At 37.3% G+C, this 21,699-nt stretch overlaps 1 protein-coding gene and 2 long non-coding RNA genes across 21 annotated transcripts in view; 1 reads left to right on the forward strand and 2 right to left on the reverse strand.

The window, feature by feature from the left end:
• Positions 1-2,725, reverse strand: LOC121670722. The gene is made up of 2 exons (XR_006018230.1): positions 2,597-2,725; positions 1-621 (listed from the first exon to the last, which is right to left on the reverse strand). It is a non-coding gene; the product is annotated as an uncharacterized LOC121670722 (long non-coding RNA).
• Positions 1-21,699, forward strand: part of BAZ2B (bromodomain adjacent to zinc finger domain 2B) — a 122,565-nt gene that overhangs the window by 95,639 nt on the left and 5,227 nt on the right. For 11 of the 17 annotated variants that reach the window (XM_042041284.1, XM_042041283.1, XM_042041282.1 and 8 more), the window contains 13 exons: positions 1,826-1,966; positions 2,719-2,973; positions 3,742-3,956; positions 5,356-5,430; positions 10,509-10,752; positions 12,380-12,442; positions 13,667-13,811; positions 16,435-17,096; positions 17,607-17,883; positions 18,042-18,197; positions 18,668-18,828; positions 19,730-20,040; positions 20,425-20,560. In XM_042041284.1, the coding sequence (XP_041897218.1) occupies positions 1,826-1,966; positions 2,719-2,973; positions 3,742-3,956; positions 5,356-5,430; positions 10,509-10,752; positions 12,380-12,442; positions 13,667-13,811; positions 16,435-17,096; positions 17,607-17,883; positions 18,042-18,197; positions 18,668-18,828; positions 19,730-20,040; positions 20,425-20,560 (2,841 nt within the window). The remainder of the gene's footprint in view (positions 1-1,825; positions 1,967-2,718; positions 2,974-3,741; positions 3,957-5,355; positions 5,431-10,508; positions 10,753-12,379; positions 12,443-13,666; positions 13,812-16,434; positions 17,097-17,606; positions 17,884-18,041; positions 18,198-18,667; positions 18,829-19,729; positions 20,041-20,424; positions 20,561-21,699) is intronic. The other 6 variants (XM_042041296.1, XM_042041297.1, XM_042041298.1 and 3 more) reach the window with 3 other exon arrangements.
• Positions 2,870-21,699, reverse strand: part of LOC121670721 — a 25,976-nt gene continuing 7,146 nt past the window's right edge. Inside the window, exons 2-3 of one of the 3 annotated variants that reach the window (XR_006018228.1) lie at positions 16,883-17,090; positions 2,870-2,955 (exon numbers count right to left, since the gene is read on the reverse strand). This is a non-coding gene — a long non-coding RNA (uncharacterized LOC121670721). Of the gene's footprint in view, positions 2,956-6,679; positions 10,276-15,461; positions 16,266-16,882; positions 17,091-21,699 lie in introns of those variants that run through there. The other 2 variants (XR_006018227.1, XR_006018229.1) reach the window with 2 other exon arrangements.

A 21,699-nucleotide genomic window follows, 5' to 3' on the forward strand; every position in this document is an offset into this window, starting at 1 on the left:
TAATAGAAATAGAACAGTGTTTATTTCAACCAATAAAAGTAAACTTACAATAGATTATGAAACTTACTGCAGTTAAAGTTTACAGTTTTAATAATAACTGTAAATTACTGTGTTGCCATGTAAATATCCATATATACTACTTTTGTTTCTTCTGTCATAGTGTTTCAAATTGGCAAAAACAAGTTGTAGGAAATGCCAGTTGGCCTTGAGACGTTGACATAGGCTAAGATAAAAAGCAATAAAACATTTTCAAAAAACCAATCAGAGAGTATTTTCCATTTTAAAATGAAGTTGGGGATTTTGTGCAGCTTTAGTGTATTGTGATTTTTCCATACAAGATGTCCCTTATGAACTCAGCATAAAGAGAGCCTGTGTTGGCAGCACAGAGGATGCTTACACAGTTGTAGAGCAGCAAGCAGCTGGGTAGTTCTGAATGTCACTGCTTTTTTTTCTGCCAGTGTAAATTTATTGGTCCAAACATGTTCTTTGTGTCCAATGTGAAACTTGATCTTGCATAAAATCCACTAAAGACTGTAGTAGTAGAAGTCATGATCTCTGTGCACTCACAGTGGTTATCCCCAGGTGTCACCAGTGGTCTGGTATACGATACATTCTATATTCCTATAGAATGAAAAGGAAGAATAAAAAGTCAGGGGGCCTGCCAGAACTCTACAGAGAAGTCAGTGCTTAAGACTGACCTACAAATGCATCTGAGCCCTGACTTAGTATTGCCCATACTCTCATTGTTGCAAAATATGGTGATAGTAAATGGACGAGACTAGAATGACCTCTTAAATTAACAAAATAGTAGGGAGTGGTTCTGAGCAATGGGAAGCAGCTTGACTCGGTTCTTTAGCCTTTTGGTGTCCACAGGTGAAAAGCACATACAGTGTCTCCAATTTTGTATTGTATAAAGTTCTTAAGTAGTGGCTCACACACACATACGTGTGTTTGTTTAAATGCACAGTTCTGTACCCTGAAGAGATGGCATTGAATGTGGCAGATTCCATACATTTTGCACTCGATATTGGTTGCACAGTGGTGTGTAGGGAATTGTGGCATCAGGACAATGGATTGGTGTTGAACATGTGGCAGCAGAACTCCTGGCACCGGAGATGGGAAAGGCCATGGGAGCTCCAGGTTCAGAGTCAGTCTTGGTGTGTTACAGACAGAGTTAGTGTAGTATTGGTGTGACTCCACTGTGGAGGGTGTTTAAGAGACAAATAATAGGTGCTTGGCTTCTCACTTGATGATCCCTATGTTCTGGTTGTGCAGATAACACATAAAGGACTGTTCAGTTTCAGGTTGCATGCAAAGTGCATGGTAATTCAAGGCCAGAAGCTACCTGTGTTTGAACAGATGAGTTGTGTTTTATAAGGTATTCATATCTAGTTTATGTATTATGGGACTTTTTAAACCATGTATTGTTTGGAGACGTTTCTTGAGTGGTCTCTGCTGTAGCAGGTGCAGATTAATGATATTGGTGTGTAAGCAGAGCCTTTAAAATCAGATGCCTTGCATGGCAATTCTTTGCCATATTTTCACTCAGTCATCTTTCTGAAATGGATTCTTCAAAGAGTTTCTCAGTGCAAACATACTTAAAACCTGTGTCTGCATGGACAGGAGAAAAAAAAGTGAATCTTAGATAATTTTACAAATTCAGTGATTTTGTTCTCATTTTCCCCTCCCCTTTGCTTTAATGCAGATTCTTTGATTGATGTGGTGATTATTGAGGTTACAGAAATAGTGCTTTTCAAGTTCTTAGATTGTTCCTTTGTAAGCTTAAATTGTGGGGTTTATTTTTTTCCCTTTTAATTGTCTTAAGGAAAAAGAGCGGCTAAAGCAAGAGAAACGTGATGAAAAAAGATTAAATAAAGAACGTAAACTGGAACAGCGACGATTGGAATTAGAAATGGCAAAGGAGCTAAAGAAGCCTAATGAAGATATGTGCTTAGCAGACCAGAAGGTAATCACAGCAACATAAACTTACTTTTCTTGCTTCTTGTTTGTATATTTTATAATTCTGCCAATAACTTTTTTCTTGCAGCCACACTCAAAGCATTCAAGTTTTAATCGAGGTAATTAGAGAACTATTTAAAATATATACAAATACAAGATACTAGGACACTACACAGTAGCATATGTTTAGTTAATAAAAAGCCTTTTGTTTAAAAGAGGCCTGCTTCCCAAAGAGCACAATTGCTTCAAAAAAAATCTTTATTCAAGTTATTTTTACGTCAGGAAAATGCATCATGTCTCAGTACACAGGCACTAACTAGATAGTCATCTAGAGAACTCTTACAAGCTGTTGCTCAAAAAAAATTACTCTCCCAGTCTTCCAGGTTCTTAGTTCTTTTCCTTAAGGACTTGACAAAAGTCGAGTTCAAAGTCTCTGTTCCAGAGAAATCCCTTCCTTTTTTCCCCTAAATAATTTTACACCACCTTTTACAGTAGTTTGGCTCAGAATAGATCCTAACAGTGTCTCCTGTCCAAAAAGGGAAGTATTTCTTAATCTCTTCCCTCCTATAATTTGTGAAAAGTTAAACATGTTTCAGCATTGAATGGATGAGGGGTGCAGTTTCCCTATCGCCTGTACCTTCCAGCATTGTCGTGCTGTGGGTCAGAAGGAAGTGTTGATCAGTTTTCCCAGCTGGTATCAAAAAAGTTTTCTTTTGAAATTTGCTGCTGAATCTTTTACATTTTTTCTTTACTTTCCAGCCTTTCCCAGAGTTGCCTCGCATCCCAGGCCTCGTTCTTGATGGAAGCACGTTTTCGGATTGTCTCATGGTAGTGCAGTTCCTGCGTAACTTTGGTAAAGTTCTCGGCTTTGATGTGACCGCAGATGTTCCCTCCCTGAGCGTTCTTCAAGAGGGTTTGCTCAACATAGGGGACAGCATGGGAGAAGTACAGGACTTGCTTGTGAAACTTGTCTCCGCAGCTGTGTGTGATCCAGGACTTGGTACAGGATACAAGGTAAAAAAAAAAGAAAAAAATCCATATTAAACACTCTGTATGTATGAATGTATCCTAAAATGCATCTCTGGCACCTCTCTCTTATGGATTTCCATTCTCTTTCTTAATTCATTTCTTCAGTGTCACAATTCTAATGTTACTCCAAAACTTTGTGTCCCATCAGCCTTCCATTTTCCAGAAGTGATGTACTTCTGTGCATTTTCTCTACACACAAACACACATCCCATTTTTATTTGGACCTTTTGTAGGGCACTGTCACATTTGTGGCCATGTATTTTAACTCCTTTCCATCCATTCCATTGCATTCTTACCCTCATGTTATATTCTCAGTGAATTTTGCCATTTCTTTCCCTAAGGTCTGGTGTCTAGGTCACTTAATCAAAACCCTAATTCATTCATGGCTCTCGTTCTTACTGGCCTTCTTTTTCAAGCCAATACAGCTTTCTTCTACTCTAGAGCTCTACATAGCATCATTGAACAAAGCAGCATTCATCAAGTTTCAGTTGGACCATGCCTTTTTACACGTAATCCATTTAATTATTATTAATGTTATCTCTGTTTTTAAAAATGTAGAGATGAAGACATTCTGATTTGTTACTGCATTTAAGATTTACATTTGCTTGCATAGTTTCAAAGAATAATCATGTTTAAGTCCTTATGTAAAAATGCAAACAAACCCATACCATCTTCTATAAACAATAATACAGCCTACAAAGGAAACCAGTATTTTTTAAACATGATTGTTTGAAATGTCTTTGTTCTTTCTAGGCTAAAACTATTCTTGGGGAGCACTTACTGAATGTTGGTATCAATCGAGATAATGTGTCTGAGATTCTGCAGATTTTCATGGAGGCTCACTCTGGGCAAACAGAGCTGACAGAGAGCTTGAAGACAAAAGCTTTTCAGGCACATTCTCCAGCTCAGAAAGCATCAGTACTTGCTTTTCTGGTCAATGAGTTAGCATGCAGCAAAAGTGTAGTAAGGTAAGATTTTTCCCAAACAGGTGTGTAAAAATAAAATTATAAAAATGTTGTAGTTCAGAAATGCTCTGTATTCACTGTGTTCTGTTACAGGAGGACTACTGATGTTCTTCTTAAAATGAAAGCTGAAATTGGTTGAGTTAATGCTTTTTACCTTTATGTACTGTTGATATGATGGAAGAATAGAACTTTTCCATGTTTGGTCTGTAATTTTGTTTTCAAAGCTTGAACCAAAATTTCTCTAACAATTTTTGGAATAAAAGATGAGGTTGATTACAAAGAAATTTACTAGGTATTCTAGGGAATAATTTAGAAGAGTTATTCGAGGGTTCTGCAGTACACTGTTTTCCCTTTTTCCCTTTTGTTTTTGAAGATGTTTGTTGTCCAAATACTTTAAGTAGGATCATAAGGTGAGTGGCAAGCTTGATGTATCATCATAATAATTCAAGGAAGTGTATATTGCATTTGTGGTCAGTAGTGTATAGCATTTCATAATTTTAAATCCCCCCTATGTTCAACAACTTGTCAAAACCCACCAACGTGCAATAAAAAGTTAGGAAATGCCAGTTTCTAGGGTGCCTGTTCTTCCACAGACTGACTTCCTGTGGTAAAGTCTTTCATCGCCTGATTGAGTGCTGCTTTGTTTCCTGGTGTATTCTGCTGGGTTTGGGACACTGTGCTGCAAAAGTTAATTGGGGTTGTGTAAGGCAGGAGTGGGAGAGATGCTTCAAGTTTTCCAAAGTTGAAAAACAGCAGAAGTGGGCAGTGCAAGTGCTGTGCGTCAGCTGTGCAAGAAAGTTCATGCATATCAATCAAATTCATCATAGAAACTTCCTCTTGTTGCAGATGACTGTGAAGTCTTATTTGTAGAAATGATCAGTCAGAACTTGAGTTTCTATATTTTGATCATAGAAACAACTATAATCTGCTGAATTGTTGAGGTCATGATGTCTCGGAAGTGGGCTCGCACATGGTGACTGTACCAAAGCCCTTTTTTTGGTTCTTCAGTGAAAAGTCAATGTTGGATTGTAGATCCCAGGGATCCTAGGCAGAATACCTCAGATGTACCAGTGGTAACTGTTTTTTCAGCACAGGGCTACATGCTTTGTGGCAAAGACATTTGGAAGCTTGACACTGAACTAGAGCTACAAAAAGAAATGTTGAATGCCGTGCTTCTTGTGGGAAGAAAGCTGAGGTGATACTGTGGATAAAGACTGACATACGTACAGCAGTTGTGCTGCATTGGCATTCCTAGTATTGTGATTTCCCTTGAAATGATTTATTTTGAATTTTAATGATTTCTCCAAGACAGTTATTTGAGGGGGAAAGTGTTTATATATAAATGTCTGTCAGAAAAAGATACATAAGTTCACAGTTAATGGATTATTTTCATCTTTGACAGTGAAATTGATAAAAACATTGATTATATGTCAAACTTAAGGAGAGATAAATGGATGGTTGAAGGCAAACTTCGGAAGTAAGTTTCATTTCCTTAAATATTACAATATATTGCTTTTTTGCCTTTGTTCATGTACGCTGCTGTATAGGGAATTGGCTCTAAGCACAAAATCAGTTGATGAAGTTACAGGTTTACCAAGAAATTAGTAATCAAACTGCTTAATCTTATAAGGCAGATGTGGATTCGGAATGTTGCAACACCAGTCTTTTACATCTGTTAAAGATGCATGAGATTCAGAGGGTTAGTGTCCCTCAGAATTGGAGCAAAGTAAAGTCTATTTTGTACTCTTTGGAGGAAAGTAAAAACTTTTTAAGAGGAATATTAAAGGAGCCATAAAATTGCTATTGACAATCAAAGTTTATTTGAGCCTACCATAATTCCCAGTGTTCGTTCTGAAAGGCATTTTAAGACAACGTGATTTTTCATACAGCAATTGCCAATCGAATTTTGCTAATTTATGTTATCTTAGTGCTTCTCATCTGTCAGTGTCACGTTGTTCCCTGTAGCTAGGGATCATATGTAGAATGCAAACTTTGAGATATTTTTTATATTTCTATTTAAGGTAAAATTGGAATTTCTTAAGGGTTGTCAGTTTCATATTCACTGTTCTCCCATCCTACAAGACAAAATTCCATACAGCAAGCATACTGGCTCCAACCATCAGGAAGCTGGACGGCATAAAGTTAATGAATCACAGGCGGTAAAAATGCATAGCCAGACTCTGCTTTTTTTTTTTCTTTGTCATCTTTACCTCTTGCTAGGAATGGTAAATCCTTTCTTAGTCCTTGCTTTAGGTACTTGTGTTTCTAATCTTATGTCTCCATTTTTTCCCTTTAATGTATCTCAGAAGGAAGAAGGAGAGAAGTAAAGAAGAAGGACAAGAGGGAGGTAGAGGAAAAAATTAGACCAATAAAAAGAAATTCTCTACTAATACTGCAAATCCCAGTCTGCACAGAGTTAATGTATTTTATCCTTTAGGATAACCCAGATACTTTTTTTCTGTCTTCATCTGTATCCTCTTGATGGGATATAGTTTAAAAAGTTTTTTTTAAGTTCTGATGTAGCCACAAGTTACCATTAGCAAAATGGGACCCTTCCCTGTCCTTGTCTTCTTAGGGCCTGCTTAGTCTTTCTCTCCCTCCATCAAACTGTAAGTACTTGTAGATGTAGGATCTTCTCTTTTCCTTATAATCTCTAATTTCGTTCCTTTCAAATAGTGAGCATAATACCCGGAAAGTTCCAAGCTCCTCCTGCTTGCTACAATCATTTCTTGGTTTTTTTCCATCATGTGTGGATTTCAGGTTCCAGTAGTGCTCTCCCTATTTTCGAGTGCAAGTATTGCAGCAAAGCTCAGAAGTGTTGCTCTTTTGCTTCTTTGAATTCACTGGGCGTGATTCATCTCTTTCATCTTTGATTCAAAATTTTTGAGTTTTCCACTGTTTTTCTGATGAATTCCAAGAAGGTTTTAAAAGACCCTTCTTTTATCAGTTTTAAACAATGTTTTCTTCTTTATTATGTCAATTGTGTTTTCCATAAACCCCTACAGCTGTTCTGGGGCTTCTCTGAAAAGAAATCCCTAAACCTCAGTCTTCTTTTTGCTATTTTTTTTCTACTTCCACACTTCATTCTAGCACGTTACCTTCCCCATCCATTCACATCGTGGTCTAATTTTTAAGCATCATGGTCCCGAACAGTTTTGCATGGGAATACCTGGTTAGTCAAGTATTCACTGTGTGATCAGCAGCTGTGGCCTCTTTTCACATGCCTACAGACCTTTATTTGCCCCTCAGCACATGCCCCTCTTGTAGGGGATGAATAATGGAGGCTGAGGAATGGGTTTATTTGATCTCAGCCTGGCTTGCCAGTGTTTGCAGATGTTAATCTTCAAACCTCTGTGTCCAGGCTGCCTGGAAGTATATTCAAGTAGGATGAGAAAAGATTCTATCTGCATCAGATATGTTTGATTAGGGATATTTTTTGTGCTTATGTTCTCACTTTTTAATGACATAAGCTTCTCAGCTGGGGAGGAGGGCAAAAATAAATACAAAAGCCTGTGCTTGATGGATACAAATAAGCAACAATAAAATCCCAGGTTGGAAAAGGGAATCACTGTATTTTGTTTTAAGGGATGCTTTCCCTCTCCCCACTCTTCCCTTCTCCTCCTTCCCTCAAGGATCTTAATAAGTGTAATATATGTGGTTAGAAATTGAATTCTGAATTGCCTGGACTGTTTCTGCTTAGCTGATGGTTAATGAGAGTTTGCATCTAATTCCTTCTTTATCACATTTAGATGTGAATCTTGCTACTAATCTCTTTCTTTGTAAAGGCACCTGTCTTCATACAGTCAATTGATCTTCCTTTGTGCTTTCTGTGTGGCAGCTGTGGTCAGAAGACTGTCTCACCTGAGATAATTCTGTGATATTTTTTTTTTTAAACTAGATAATCAAAGTCTCAGCATCTCCTTTTCCATTACATGTCTTCTCTTTGGCATCTCTTTTGTAGCCCGATCAATATAAAACAGAAGAAAAATTAAATACATCCTCTTAAAGAATTAGGTAATAATTTGGTTTTTTACAAGACTTGAAACAAGTTTTTCACTTGTGCAGCAATGTTCTTTTAACATGCCAGTGTTATGGTATGCTCTAAGTTAATTTCTGTTGAATGAAACCATTTCAACTGTAAATGATGATGGTATATGAAAAGCAGTGTCACTAAAGGGAGAAATTACACCTTGAGTTTGGGTAGGAGATGCTAATGCTGATTTGCAAAACTTCCATTTTTTGAGATGCAAGGTGAAATATGTTAAAAGTATATTAAAAGTAAAATGTTCAGAATTTCTTTGCCTTGGTACTACCTATTACTTACATGCAGAAATTATGGGGAAGGCATGAAAGCTAAGTCAGAAGGTGAATTTTCCTTCTGTGATTTAGTAAACATTATAGATCAGATTAGAGCAGGCTTAAGTCAGCCATATGGTTCTCTGATGGGCCACCCACTCTTATAGGACAGTAGACTTTATAATTCTCTCAGCAGTTGCAGATGCAGGTTTGGTCCATACCTGAAGGTGAGAAAGACAGAACAGTTTCCTAAGTGAGGGTTTTCTTCTCTTAGTGAACCATGCGTAGGTAGCAACAGAAAAATTATGCTGCTTCTTGAAATAACCAAACATTTTAAAAGTTACACTGGCATTGGTTTCTGCCTCTGCTTAGGGTACGGACTGCTGCCTTCTTATGCTTGTGGTGCTACCAAAGGAGAGTATCTTTGGTTCATTTACATCCTTGATAATTTGCAGTATCGTGGAAGCTTCCTTTAATGCTTGACAGCATTACATCTTTAGTTTTGCTTTCAATACAGGTAGCCTTTTTTGTTTCTTCTCACTCCCCTTAGGTATATGAAAGAGGTGTTGGCACGTCATTGAACATTTACTTGCCAGTTTTATTACTGAATTGTCTTTATATCTTAGTGTAAATTGTCTCTAAATTTGTCCAGTGCTGCAGCAGTCAATCCAGTCATTGACTAGTGATTTTGGTAGTTAATTCCTGTGTATGGGCAGGAATTTCCAGTCCACACGAAGAGGGTTTGATGGCTTGAAGTTATCCTGGTAAAAAGGAAATTAGTTTTCTAAAAAAACTTAGTTCAATCGCCTGAGTGGTATTGATGCTCAGTGACACTAAGGGTTTTTGCACCACACATGAAAATGTTATTTGCTTCTAAATTCACTGAGAGGCCTGAGATTTTTTTTTTTTTTTTAAAAAAGGTATTTTAAATCATTAAAACAGGTAAACATCCACTTGATTTGGAAAAATAAATGTATAAAACTTTATAAATTCTCCAGTGGATTAACCAGTGCATAAAAACCCAACCCAAACCAAAACAACAAACCCAAAGCCCAGCAGTTTTCAAGTCCCCTTGATGATTTCTTGGCTAACAGTCTTTTTCTAAAAGAAGTGCTGCTCCCAGTTGAACAGTGACACCTTCATTTCAGTCTGTGCTGTTGAGGACTGGCTCTGGTTATCGGCATTTTAGAAGGCTAATAGATTTGTCAGTATTCCCTGGAGCCAGTACTTGGACAGCACTCATTGTACTTGTAGCCACTTGCTGTATGGAATATTGTTCTGTAGGATGGGAAGAGAGAGGAGTACGACAAGGAAAAATTACGTCCTGGTAATTGTGTTTGTCGTTACCGTTCTGCTTTTCCCATCCTACCTTCTTCAGTCATCTCTTACAAAATCTTTGTCTTTTCTACACGTTTATGAATCTCTTCTAAGTCAGTTGCGTTTTTGGTCTGCGTGATAAGTGACTGGTTCAGCCTGGCTATTTACACCTCCTGTGGTTCAGCATGTTTGCCTGCAAGCTCCCTGATAGGTGGAACTGTAATTTTTGCTGTGTGGAATCTTGTCTTATAGGGGTTTTATAGAAGAAGGAGGTCTACTACAACCATAATAACTGGTATGTAAGTTTCCCTTTTCTTTCATAAAAGGAAAATTGACAGTTTGATTAATCTTTAGTAATTAAGGTAACTAAAATTCCCCAGAAAATAAGTATATCTAGAATAAAAAGATCAGCTAAAGGCCTAAAGTCAAATAATATTTAAAGTTCACAAAAATCTGAAAAAAAAAAAAAGAGAAAATTAAACCAATATTGCCATTGCCATGCAATGTATATAATTTCGTACTTCCAAGTGAGGATTTTTGCCTTTCCCCCCACTCCCTCAGACACAGGTGTTTTGTCATCAAGTTCTTAAATGCATTAAATAGAACCATTTCAACTTCTTTATCTTTTTTCTTCTATATCGTCTTTCCTGACTTCTCAAAATCCCTCCGGTGTTTCATTTCTTCTGGACAGTTGCACAATAAAATTGACCTGCGAGAAACAAAGTCTATTCAGAACGGAACCAAGAGTTGTAAGGGGTTTTATAACCTCAGTTTTTCTTGTTGACTAGTGACAATGAATCTTGAGAAAATACAGTGTCATGATAGAACAGAAGCTCTACTTTAAATCTGACATCTATGATTTTCTTTCAATCTCATAGGAGGAGAGGTATGTTTATGCTACAGACATAATCCATAATTTCTCCCTTTCTCATGTGTTCTAAGGCTTAGAATCATTCATGCCAAGAAAACTGGTAAAAGAGATGCTGCAGGCAGTGGGGATGGAGGCGAGGAACCCCATTCCCTGGAGACACCCGCACCTGGCCGCAAGCGCCGGCGGAAGGGAGGGGACAGTGACTATGATGATGATGATGATGATGACAGTGATGATCAGGCAGATGAGGATGATGAGGATGAAGAAGACAAAGACGATAAAAAAGGAAAGAAGGCAGAAGTTTGTGAGGATGAGGTAGGGAATTTTTAGTATATTGAAATTTTTTTTGCCAATAAACTAAAACTTGTTTTCCTTCTGTTTTTCTGTAATATGGTACTGTTTCCCCAAAATGTTGCCATGAAAAGGAGGGAAGAATAACTTACCTCCAATGTTCTTAAATTTTTATTAGTTTTTATTATTTTGTTAACTAAAAAACAGAAGAGTAAAGTTATGTTTAACATTCTCTATTGTGAAGCTTGAGTGACCTTCCTGTGTATTTTTTCACAGCTTCTCCCAGGTAGTCACTGCCTGACTGTATTTGATCACAAGATGGTAAATTCTGTTAGTCAGTGTCAGATACAATACAGGAAGGATCACTGAATGATTTTTAGCTTGCTGAACTGATTTTTAATGGAAATGCACAGGCTTCCACTGGATGGAACCTGATACAAGGCACAAGCAATAGAACTACGTTTTAGTGCACTTGGTGTTGCACTGGGTGTTTTCTGTTTGCCAGAAAATGATCCATTCATGCAAGGTTTGAAGATTTTTAAGACTGCTTGAACAGTGCATATATCCAACATATGTGAACTCAGATCTTTGCATACACCCTTTATTAGAAACATAGCTAATTTCTAGAGTAGGAATAGCCCTTTGTGATGTTATTCTGGATTTATTTCAAGTACTAGAATTTGTATGAATTTAAGAGAATACCTTAAAGGAGCAGCCCAGAGTTCTTAAAAATAATTCAGAATTAAAAATAAGTAGTATTTAGATTTCTAATCTCAAGTCCATCCCTTAATCCTTTTCCCTCTTGTATGATCTCCTGTATTGGTGCACTGGGTGTTTCATAGACAAAATTCCAGTAACTGGACAGAAATTCATTTTCTGATCTACCAGAAGTTCCATTGCATTTGTGTTCTGTGTGGTTTTTCAGAAGGCTTCATTCTGATACACTTTTACAGAGCCAAGTAATACAAGAGTTGTATCTTATGGTGCAGATGATTTTGGCCATATTCTTTTGGAAATTTACTGTTATCTCCAAAGATTTTCTTCAACTAAATTAAAACTCTTCTCATGGAAAAGAATCTCATTTTTAAACAGTCAAGAAGAAGGCAACCACGGACTTCATCATGAGTGCATTTCTCTTCAAAAATCAGCAGGATTGATGCTGTAACTTTTATAGCAGAGTTGTAATTTAAATTGGCTCTACAATTTCATGTAGACATTGAAATAAAATACAAATGTGGACTGACCAAAGACTTACTGATAAGATTTTAAGACATGCCATTATTTAATGCATGAGAAACACTTAAAATTATCTTGACTATCTAAAAAGCTTCATAGAAATGAAGATTAAATTCTACAGTGTTGTGTTCATGCACAAACTGAGTTACTTCCAGTTTTCGGCAAACAATTGGCCATGAGCTTTCTCCTTTGTCCACATCTGGGGTGGTTTGAAAAGATTCAAGGTGTATCCTCATTTCAGTTATGTTGTTGCTAGTGAAATATATTGCACAAGCACACAATTTGAACTTTTTGTTCTCTTTAGTATTTTCCTCTCATTTTCTGTTACATCTTTTTCCTGTAATAATGATAAGACATAGTAGTATGATTTTATCCTGAAATAAATTTGGTGTGACAGTAGATTTGGTGATTACAGGATGATGGGGACCAGACAGCAAGTGTTGAAGAACTAGAGAAGCAGATCGAAAAACTGACAAAGGTGAGAGAGACCATTAGTCTTTTTTCTTCTACAAATGTTGTTACTGGATGTCAGGAGTTAGTATATTAAACATAATTTTCAGTGCTCCAAGTTAATATAAATTGAAATAAGTATCTACTCTAGTTTTGTGAAAGTATGAATGATGCTCCAATTCATGACACCTGAATTTTGAGTTCAGTCTGGTGGCCCTAAGTGGATGTCACTCAAAAGGCAGTTAATAATAATAGTTGATAATATATTTCCACTTCTGAGACTAAAAAGTAATGTAATCTTTATCCAGATCTGCTTGATATATTCGTGTTTGTTGATCTTAGAAAGTGATGACAAATTCTGTATATGAGAAGCAATGGCTTCAGTTATACAATGGATTGTGGTTCTCATGCCCTCCTTTGCATGCTGATTTCTGCAGTTGTGCTCCAAGCTAATACAGAGCTGTCTGGGCTTCACATTTTGAAAGAAGCAGCAGTAGAATAGGAAGAGAAGTGTAAATGAGAAAGATGTAATGCTCTAATCGGGGGTACTCATGGCCCATGTTTTTATTGTTCCTGTTAGAAAATTTGTCATTTAAGACTTTGTGTGTTGGTTTCTCTCATGTTCCAAATTGCAGTAAATTAGCAGTCCAGGATTCCACCTGACTCCCAGCAGTGTCAAATTTAGCAGAGCAAGAACTGAATAAACAAACTGAAGTTCTTGTTGGCCCCCCTCAAAGAGCTGTGTTATGTTCAAAGACAGAATTTATTTTTGTGAATTGTTGTTCTCATTCTTTTATGAACAGCTAAAATATCTCATTACTCTCCTATCAGCAGTTGCACTATCATCTATCTTTGGGCCTCTGTTTACCATTTGCTGATGCTGTTTAACTGTTAGGATTTCAGCTGTTCTCCTGCAATGAAATCTTTGATCCACTGCTTTTTGAGAGTCAGGGTTAAAAAGACAGGGTTCACCATTGCAGTGTGTTTTTAGAGGAAAACTGATAAACTTAGGCTGAGCCATGGAGTACTTTAAATGATTTTTTTTTTTAAAGGAAGCTTTTTAAGTAAAATCATCAAGGCAGCAGTTGTGATTAGAACAGCACAACACACAGACACACCACTATCCCGAATCTCTGAGAGGACATCCTTGTCTGACCTTTGAACTTCTTTCAGTCTGGCAGCCAGATGTTTTCTGTAATAATGAGATTTTTTTTCCCCCACTGATTTATAATGCTTTCCCTTTTTTAAATAGCAACAAAGCCAGTACAGAAAGAAATTATTTGAAGCTTCGCACTGTTTGCGTTCCATGATGTTTGGTCAGGATCGTTACAGGCGCCGGTACTGGATTCTGCCCCAGTGTGGTGGTATTTTTGTAGAAGGCATGGAAAGTGGTGAAGGTAAGAGCCATAAAGTAATGGCCCATCTCCAGAGGTGCTGGCATTGTGCAGCAAGGTCTTCACCCTCAACCAGATGCTCAACAGACTGCTGTCAATAGACCTCTCCACTCACGTGTTTCTCTGATATCTCTTTCTGGTTAGGAAAGAGCAGGTAATACCTTTCAAAATGAGGATTGGTATTTTGGAAGTTTTCAGCTGTTACACTTCTACATGTTATGCATTTTCACATTTACCTACTTGCAAAGTTTTTTTTACTTTTTCTGAACTGTTTCAGCTTTCCCTATGCCAGTGACCTCTGTGTATGAAAATTAAGAGGGCCATAGAATGCAGAAAAAAATTTTCATTCTCAGTTGTTACATTTTCTGCAAATGCACAGATTATTCTGTGCATGAAGTTATGATAGATGTCTGCAAAAATACGACAATTATTTTCATGAAGTGAAGTACCTTGTTTTCTAATCAACCACATGATTCAGTGTCTGTATTTTACCAATTGATCTTTCTTTAACCAGCATTTGCTGAAATTACTTTGCCAAGACTAAAATGTAATTTTGGGGTTGTGACAGTTGTATATTAACTGTGGTTGATTTTTTCACACACTTTAAATTGGATAGATGCAGAAATTGTGTATTCATCTGACTTCTTTGTTGGTATTAGAATTTTTAAACATAAACCTTCATTTTGGGCACAGAAAAACCTTTTCTAATTTTCATATAGATGAACCAAAACATCATTACTTTCACATTTTTCCCCTGAAAAAGTAACCAAAAAAATTCTGATGCGCATCAGAGTTGCATGATCTCATGAGAATGGCATCATTCTAGAGAGCTGTTTAATTAACTGTTACTGTATGGCATAGTAGGAAATTTGAGCCTGGTTTTGGGCCCAAAAATAAGCCACAGAACTTCCCCATATGTAATCTTGATCATCAAGTTATCTTTCTGAAATGGGTAGCATAAAAAGTACTTCCTTCTCTGTCTCCTGCTCTGCATTAACTTACGCTCTATGTTAGGAACTACTTTGCTCATGAGTAGCTGCATCCAGAAGGTGCTCTTTGCATTTCCTTGGTTTGCTGTATTTCATTATATTTTAACCAGATGAATCCCCCAAATGCTTTGGAAGTGGTACACAAAGAAAATAATTGACATACACTTACCTGTCTTAAAATAGTAAAAAACCCCACACAAACAAACCCCCACAAAAGTTTTAGCCAAGAGCCATAGGGCAAACCTCTGTTTTAATGTTGTCTTAGTGAAAGTTTCATCTCCCTGAAAAGGAAAACAGTTGTGTTCTTAAATTCTCCCCTACCTCCTCTTCCCCATAGCTCTTAGTTTGCCCTCTTTCTGTAAATTCTGCAGTTTATCTGTTTCTAATTCCTTTACCTAAACCTTGGAAATAGGAAACACAAAGTGTTGAATGATCTGTCCATTTAAACAATTCTTCTCTATCCCTTTCGTGCAGCCGTTTTCGTGCTTATGCTGATACTTAAATTATTTATATCTTGATACAGACTGTAACTGTACATTGGCTTTGTGTTTACACCAAAATGTGTAAACGCATTTTGAAGTTTTAATAGGAAGGAATGTACTTTTCTTTGTAGAAATGACGGTTTTTCAGGAGCAAGTAAACATTTATAGATGTACCTGCCATGAACTGTAAGCCATGTGTTTATTTGTGACTGCAGTATCTGATGAGCATAAAATAAGGAGTTGGATTTTCTATCTCCTTCCCCTTATGCTAACAGTTCTTTATTTATCAGCATTTTATACTTAGTCTTTGTCTAAGTTAGCAGTCAGTATAAGGGTAGAAGAGAAATGGTTAAGAAAGACTAGTAGACCAAAGAAGACAAAAAAAAAGGTTTTTCTTTTTGTAAAAGGTAGATCTTCAGATCTTTTGCACCTCCTGTGTTTGAAGAAACTTCTTTTTTTAATCACCTTCTGCTTGCTGTACTTTAAATTGCTTAGATGTTAGCTGTCTGCTTAGTTGTATGGAGAGGTCCAATCATCATGTTGGGTGGCTCTTGAAAGAGTCTTAAACTTCAGAGACTGTTAACATTGTTTTCCAGTCAAAGTTGTTAATGATTTGTATTAAAAGAAGTAAAATGTTTAATGTTATCTCAGTGTTTGGGGAAGATTTGATTTTGTAACAGGAATTTTGGTTCTCCATTTTGTAGTTGGATGTGTGCTTAATGAAACGATCAGTTGCAAAAATAAACTTAGGGCTGTCAACGCTGGACTCCCTTGATATCGCCAGAGGGGCTTTTCAATGAGCCATGCGGAGTCTTGCAAAAAGAAAGCTGGCAAAATTTTGTCCCTTTCAGAGACTTGGCACTGGCATATGCTTCAGATGTGTGAATCTGGTAGCCTGTTAGCCATGTCGAGGTGATTTTTCCTTGAGGTGTTTAGTAGTGTTTAACTTTGTATCCCTAGAAACTTGTTTCCCTCTGCACAGTGCACTGTAAAGTGAGAAGGGATTTCATTAACAACAGTGGCAAAGACATGGGAATCTAACATATGTTGAGCCAAAAATGAAGTCATTTTTAATTTAAACTATGATTATAAAAACTTTGTAAAATAGTTGATCTGTTATAGGTAAATATATTTCTGCTTCTTGTACCTTGTTAGGTCTAGAAGAAATTGCAAAAGAAAAAGAGAAGTTAAAAAAGGAAGAAAGTATGCATATCAAAGAAGAATTTGAAACAGAAGAAAAATTACATTGTTTAGCTACAACTCACTATGAGCAAAAGGAAAATTTGAAAGAAAAGGACAGTACTAACCTGTTTTTACAAAAGCCTGGATCATTTTCAAAATTAAGTAAATTGTTAGAGGTAGCAAAAATGCCACCTGAGTCTGACACTATATCCCCAAAACCTAATGGCAGTGCAGCAAATGGCTGCACGTTATCTTACCCAAGTAACTCAAAAAACTCTCTCTGCAGTCTGCAGCCCCCTGCATCGCAAAGCTCCATTGAGAAGTCTGATTCTAATAGTCTTTTCAGTCCTAATGCAAGTGGGACAGGAAAGTTTTACAGTTCTCCACTAATTCCAAATGATCAGTTGTTAAAGACTCTTACTGAGAAGAGCAGGCAGTGGTTCAGCCTGTTACCACGGGTGCCCTGCGATGACACCTCGGTGACCCACGTGGACACAGCAGCTGGTACAGCTCCGCTCACTCCTCAGTCACATCCACCATCAAAGTCACCATCACCTGTTCCGTCTCCTCTTCTGGGCTCGACCTCTGCACAGAGCCCTATGGGATTAAGTCCTTTTGCATTGTCACCACTGCAGGTAAAGAAATTAATTTTTGAATAGCTTGAATTTGCAGAGCTTACTTGGGCAGGATGTCTCTTTAGACAAATTATTTCACAGACCTGTGATCATTATATCTGCATTTCTTTATCTTTTTTTCTATTTCTAAATGTTTGTAACTGACTACAGAAGTTTTATAATGCTAGGTTACAATGTGTCAAGTAAGCCAACGTATGATATTTTGTATGTGTATTTCGGTAGTTTAATTTGGCTTTTAGGGTGTTGGCTCCTGGTATTAAATGAAAAGCAAGTAAATAAAAACTAGTTTTTGGAAGTGTAACACACCAAACCCTACTTCTGAAAACTATTGTTTTTTAGCATTAACTGGGCCCTAATAAGAAGTATTACATGTCAGTGTTATTAGTTTTTCTGAAACTAATTGAAGTACTGAGTAAAGGCTTTCTTTGTGTCTTGATTATTGTTTGACAAATAGCATCCTTATCATAGTTCAGGTTTCTTGGTTATAGTAATGGTAGTTGTGCTCTGTAGCAGATGAAGACAGGACTACCTATAATGGGACTTCAGTTTTGTGGATGGCCTACAGGAGTTCTTACTTCAAATGTTCCATTTCCATCTCCTTTACCTGCCCTTGGATCAGGGTTGGGATTATCAGAAGTGAATGGTAACTCATTCTTGGCATCTAGTGTTCCTGCAAGTAAAAGTGAATCACCAGCACTACAAGCTGAAAAAATAGCTTCTGCCCCTTCTACAGCAGCTGAAGTAGCCAAACCTGTAGATTATCCTAACCCAAAGCCTATACCAGAAGGTAAGTGTAATGCAACAATAAGATGATAATTTCTGCAGTGCCTCTATGATGTCACCATTATTTTTTTAAATGATTTGCCTATTGATTTTCTAATCTGATCATGTGTGGTCACATAAAAAAAGCACCTGCAGAGTGTTTATATGCTTGTCTTGATTTAGAAATGCAGTATGGGTGGTGGAGGATTACTGATCCAGAGGACCTAAAATCTTTGCTTAAAGTGCTGCATCTCAGGGGAATAAGAGAAAAGGCCTTACAGAAGCAAATACAGAAGCACATGGATTATATCACTCTGGCCTGCATCAAAAACAAGGATGGTATGTAGTTGATATTTATGTTACACATGGTGTTGGGGCACCAGATAACTGGCATAGAGCTCTTTGAGATGTGTTTAGCAGGAGAGTTAAAGTAATGGTTGGACAAAAAAGGTAAATGTCTCCTTATCTGTAGTTGCCTTTTCACCAGCCTTGTTCTGGAAAGTTACTGGATTGGAGAAATGCCATTAAATATAAATAGTTCTAGTGATATAAGTAACCTTCTTAAGCTCTGGTTACCTTCTGAAGCTCTTTCCATCTTTGTAACACTCGGCCTCTCCTTCCCCTTCTTGCCTTTAAATTGCAAGTTTGAAAGCATACAGAATTTGTTGTCCATATTGGGTATTTTAAGAATAATATACTTTTACAACAGTTCTTCAGCATTTAAATGGAGTGACAGGTAAATCAGCTTGAATTTACCAGTGCAGTTGTAATGCTAATTAAAATAATAAAAATGTGATTCTCAAATACAGTTGCAATTATTGATATCAATGACAATGAAGATAACCAGGTAACTCGGGATGTTGTGGAAAACTGGTCAGTAGAAGAACAAGCTATGGAGATGGATCTTGCTATTCTTCAGCAGGTGGAAGATCTAGAGAGGAGAGTTGCATCAGCTAGTTTACAAGTTAAGGTAAAACCAACTTTCAGTAAAATGTCTCTTTAAAACAAGTGGTAAGAATTTAAAGCAGATAGCAATCCTTGTGTGTTGGTAAGTGCCTTCTTACTCCATCTTAATTGCCTGCAAATGAAACAAATACACTGTGCAGTATCCTGGAGATTTGTGTCTGAAACGTTTTATTGCAGTTCAGTCTTCAGCTGAAGATGCTCAGAATGGCAGTTCCTGGAGAGTGTTCTCCTACAGTGCAGTTCGGTGCACGTTTTGTTAAGCTTTTCTGAATGCAAAGATTGTATTTCATATAGACTGCTTAACTCTCAGGGGGTTTGCCACAGTTCTGCCTGGTTTGTGTGGTTGTTGCTGTTAATGCTTTCAGAAATGCCTACAGGTGCATCACAATAATTTGCTTGAATATTGTGCAGACATGGAGAAGATGTAATGGTTATGAGTGTGGTAGAGTTAAGAATTCTCTGGATTTTGGAATTTTTCCAGTGTTGGGTATAAGGTTATCAAATTGCATATGTTTGGTTATAGTACAGGTGCACTGTTTGGGATCTAGTTTTTGGCATGAGATGAATGTTATTTTCCTGTGTCCTGATACTGTCTCCTGAGCCTGCTAAACAGATAGACCTGTTCTGATGTTTTGACCAATAGAACAGGATATTCACAAGGGGATACAAATGCACATTGTTGCAGAAAGGTCCCTTCAGAAAGTCTGGTAATGCTTGTGTTTCTTGATTAATTATTTTAGTTCTCTGGATATTTTGGAAAATGTCTTTACAGATGGATTACAAGTAACCAAGATCTACTGGAAACAGCGCTTCAATTACTTAGTTTGATTCCGTAGAACAGTTCCTCTGTTTACACACTGAGTTAACAGCAACCAATAAATGCACAAACCTTTCTATTGACATAGGGTTGGCTGTGTCCTGAACCTGCATCAGAGAGAGACGACTTGGTATATCGTGAACATAAGTCAATTACTAGATTGCACAAGAAGCACGATGGAGATTGTGCTGGAGGCGGAGAAGGCAATGCCAGCTCTCTAGAGCGGAGGAGTGACAACCCTCTAGATATAGCTGTAACCAGGCTCGCTGACTTGGAGCGGAACATAGAGCGAAGGTATCTGAAGAGCCCCTTAAGTACCACCATTCAGATCAAACTGGATAATGTGGGCACAGTTACTGTCCCTGCTCCTGCACCATCTATTAGTGGTGATGGTGACGGGTAGGTTATTGAGATTAACTTGAAAAATTATTGTGCTTCTTTGCTAATTGGAGCCTATTTTCTTATTGCCTGTTATCTATGTACTTTCTTGTATGTCTGTGATCCATATGGATCATGTTATTCTGCATGGTGCTTTGTAAAGATTTTTTTTGTTATGTTTGTTAATCTTGCAAAGTTATCTTACATTTAACTGGTTGTGACTAAGCTTTGAGGCACGTAGCCACAGTCTGTGCACTACATGAAATTTAGTTGCTTAAACCTTATACTTATTGGCTGTGTACGTTTTGTCATTGCTTGGCTTTCAATGTGATAATGATTGTTCCACATTTAAACATGAGCAAACATGGGTGTTGACCTATTTAATTTCCCTGTATTTTAATGCAGAACTGAAGAGGATATTGCTCCAGGGCTAAGGGTGTGGAGAAGGGCATTGTCAGAAGCGCGCAGTGCTGCCCAGGTAGCTCTGTGCATTCAGCAGTTACAGAAATCAATAGCATGGGAAAAATCCATTATGAAAGTTGTAAGTATCTAAACTGTTTTTGCTATATCCCATTTTCCGACTTTAGGCGTTTTAAATTGTCATGGTGAATAATGCATTTCTTACTACCTCACATAAAACCTCACACAGTTAAACTGTACATTGTGCACAGATGAGTAAGCCTAATGGAAAAGACTGTCCCTTGCTTGCCAAATTCAGCATCCTGAACTTGCTCCGATAAAAAGCTCTTTAAATGGTTACGTTATTAAAGATGGTAATTATTCTTTGATGATGACATCAAGGTAAAAGAGAGTAATTTCTTGCTCCCATCTGATGAAAGATACACTTTCTAGTGGAAAATCTTGCGTCTCATCTGTGACACAAGTTTTATGGAAGTTCAACATCATCTATTCTTCATTAAGGATTTCATTTTTCAGAAAGTTGAGATGCTCCAAATATGTGGCTTCTTTGCATGCAGAGTTCTCACAACTGAACATACAAATTAGGCAAGTGTGTGAGCAGACAGGCTGAAATATATCCGTTTCCTTGTACGCTTAGCAAGTCAATCTGTGTTAACTACATATATAAAAAAAGCATGTAAAGGGGATATGTCAAACTTTGCATGGACCTCTGCACCTCAAATTTCTGAGAACAAAACCTATTACTACAGCAGTAGTGACTATGATGTGATCAAGTATGTCCAGTGTTGTTGTGTAGTGGGTGGCAAATTGACTCTTCCATCTGTGGTCCTTTTCCTGATTTTTAAATTTCTGTCAGTCCTGTACAGATTCTGATTGTATCTGGACAATTAAAGGATGATTTAAATAAAAGCTGTAATGTCAGGCTGTACTTTTGAGTTTATATAGCTGTTAGTTTAAAGCAGTATCTTTAGAGCAAAAAGCTTACGAATTTGGTAGGAGCACCTGAAAAGGCACTGGAACGTTTCAAGATGAAGTAATTTATTATTCAGAAAAAAATATATCACTCTCAATTTGTTTTAAATATTCTCTGCATTTAATTACACACAGTTGGTTAGAGCAGGGTGCTCATAATGCCAGGGTCATGGATTTGATCCCTGTATGGGCCATTCACTTAAGAGGTGGCCTCGATGATCCTTGTGGGTCCCTTCCAACTCAGAATATTCTGTGATATCAGTAAACATACATATTTGGTGACAATAT

This window comes from Corvus kubaryi, unplaced genomic scaffold (genome assembly GCF_017639235.1).
Source record: "Corvus kubaryi isolate FWS band 111438036 unplaced genomic scaffold, C.kubaryi_AGA036_p1.0 37396, whole genome shotgun sequence".
Taxonomy (NCBI): domain Eukaryota; kingdom Metazoa; phylum Chordata; class Aves; order Passeriformes; family Corvidae; genus Corvus; species Corvus kubaryi.